The 2,237-nt window shown below is 41.8% G+C and overlaps 1 protein-coding gene across 1 annotated transcript; it reads left to right on the forward strand.

The window, feature by feature from the left end:
• Positions 1-302: 302 nt before the first annotated feature.
• On the forward strand, positions 303-824 carry LOC138875527 (uncharacterized). Its single transcript, XM_070154362.1, has one exon. It carries the CDS (start codon positions 303-305, stop codon positions 822-824), a length of 522 nt encoding a protein of 173 aa, XP_070010463.1.
• Positions 825-2,237: the final 1,413 nt, after the last annotated feature.

A 2,237-nucleotide genomic window follows, 5' to 3' on the forward strand; every position in this document is an offset into this window, starting at 1 on the left:
TAGCTAAGAAGTTGAGACATTATTTCTGTGCATACACTGCCTATCTCATATAAGGGATGGATCCGCTAAAATACATCTTCTGTAAACCCATGCGTATGGGTAAGCTAGCAAATTGGCAAATATTGTTGAGTGAGTTCAACATCATCTATGTAACTCAAAAAGAGATCAAAGGGCAAGCATTGGCGGATCATCTGGCAGAAAATCCCGTAGATGGAGAATATGAACTATTGAAAATGTATTTTCCTGATAAGGAGGAGTTGTTCATGGGTGAAGATATCACCTAAGCATATGATGGTTGGAGAATGTTCTTCGGCGGAGTAGCAAACTTCAAAGGAGTAGGTATCGGAGATGTCTTAGTATCAGAAACCGACCAACACTATTCGGTATCCGCAAAACTCAGGTTTCCATGGACCAACAATATGGTGGAATATGAGGCTTGCATCTTGGGACTCCGGTTATCCATTGACATGAATGTTCAGGAGCTGGTGGTAATCGGAGATTCAGACCTTTTGGTGCACCTGGTTCTTGTAGAATTGGCCACAAAGAACGCCAAAATATTGCCATATTTGCATTGTGTACAAGATTTGATCAAGAGGTTCACAAAGATAGAATTTAAACATGTTCCAAGAATTCAGAATGATTTCGTAGATGCATTGGACACTTTATTTTCTATGATACAATGCCCAGAAAAAAATTTCATCAATCCTATCCCAATAGGAATTCATAAGCAGCCAACTTACTATGCTCATGTTGAAGAAGAGAGCGATGGAAATCCGTGGTTCCACGACATCAAGGAATATTTGGGAAAAGGAGAATATCCATAGCATGCTACCCATACTCAGAAGCGCATGCTTCAAAGGTTAGCCAACTATTTCTTTCAAAGCGGAGGAATTATGTAGAGAAGGACTCCCCACCTGGGATTATTACGGTGTGTCTATGCCAAGGAGGCATCCAGATTGCTCGAGGAAATAGATGCCAGAACCTGCGGACCGCACAAGAATGGGTTCACCTTACCCAAAAAGATACTAAGAGCGGGGTATTTCTAGATGACTATGGAAACAAACTGCATCAAGTATGTTCAGAAGTGCCACCAATGCCAGATACATGCTGAGATGATACGAGTACCGCCCAATGAACTCAATGCAACAAGTTTACCTTGGCCTTTCTCGGCTTGGGGTATGGATGTCATCGGCCTGATCGAGCCCTCCGCTTCTAATGGGCATATATTCATTCTAGTGGCCATAGACTATTTGACAAAATGGGTTAAAGTTGCATCTTACAAAGCCGTGACTAAGAAGGTCGTCACAGATTTTGTTCGGGATCACATTGGTTGTCGATTTGGGGTACCAGAGTGAATTATCACCGATAACGCAACCAATCTCAATAGTGATCTAATGAAGGCCATGTGTGAAACCTTCAAGATCAAACATAAGAACTCCATGACATACAGGCCACAAATGAACGAAGTCGTAGAAGCTGCCAACAAGAACATCAAGAAGATATTAAGGAAAATGATAGATAATTACAAATAATGGCACGAGAAGTTGTCGTTTGCTCTACTCGGGTATCGTACCACTGTTCGCACATCAACTGGGGAAACTTCCTAATTATTGGTTTATGGTACTGAAGCGATTATTCCTGCCGAAGTGGAGATCCCTTCTTTAAGAATTATACAAGAAGATGAGCTCAGCAATGCAGAATGGGTACAGAGTCAATACGAGAAACTAGCTCTCATTGATAGAAAGAGAATGAATGCGGTATGTCACAGCCAACTCTACCAGAACAGAATGACAAGAGCTTTCAACAAAAAGGCCAGACCAAGGCAATTCACACCGGGGCAATTGCTGCTAAAACGGATCTTCCCACATCAGGATGAAGCCAATGGGAAATTCTCACCCAACTCACAAGGTCCCTACATGGTTCATCGAGTGCTAACAGGAGGAGCACTTATACTAGCAGAAACGGACGGAAAGATTTGGCCAAAGCCTATCAATTCAGAGGCAGTCAAGAGATACTATGTTTAGGATTGTCTACATTTCTTTATTTGATATTACTGAACTACGCTTGACCTGATTCACGTTTAAGAGGGGATACGTAGGTAGCCCTATGGGTTCGGTGACATCTTAATAAAATCTTCATTTTCCCATGACTAAAAACTGGGGCAAGAGCTCGAGTTTTCCCTTATTTCATTATATTTGGAACAGCCAAGTGATGTGTTGCCAAAAGTATGCACTTAA

Source organism: Nicotiana sylvestris, chromosome 8, assembly GCF_000393655.2.
Source record: "Nicotiana sylvestris chromosome 8, ASM39365v2, whole genome shotgun sequence".
NCBI lineage: Eukaryota > Viridiplantae > Streptophyta > Magnoliopsida > Solanales > Solanaceae > Nicotiana > Nicotiana sylvestris.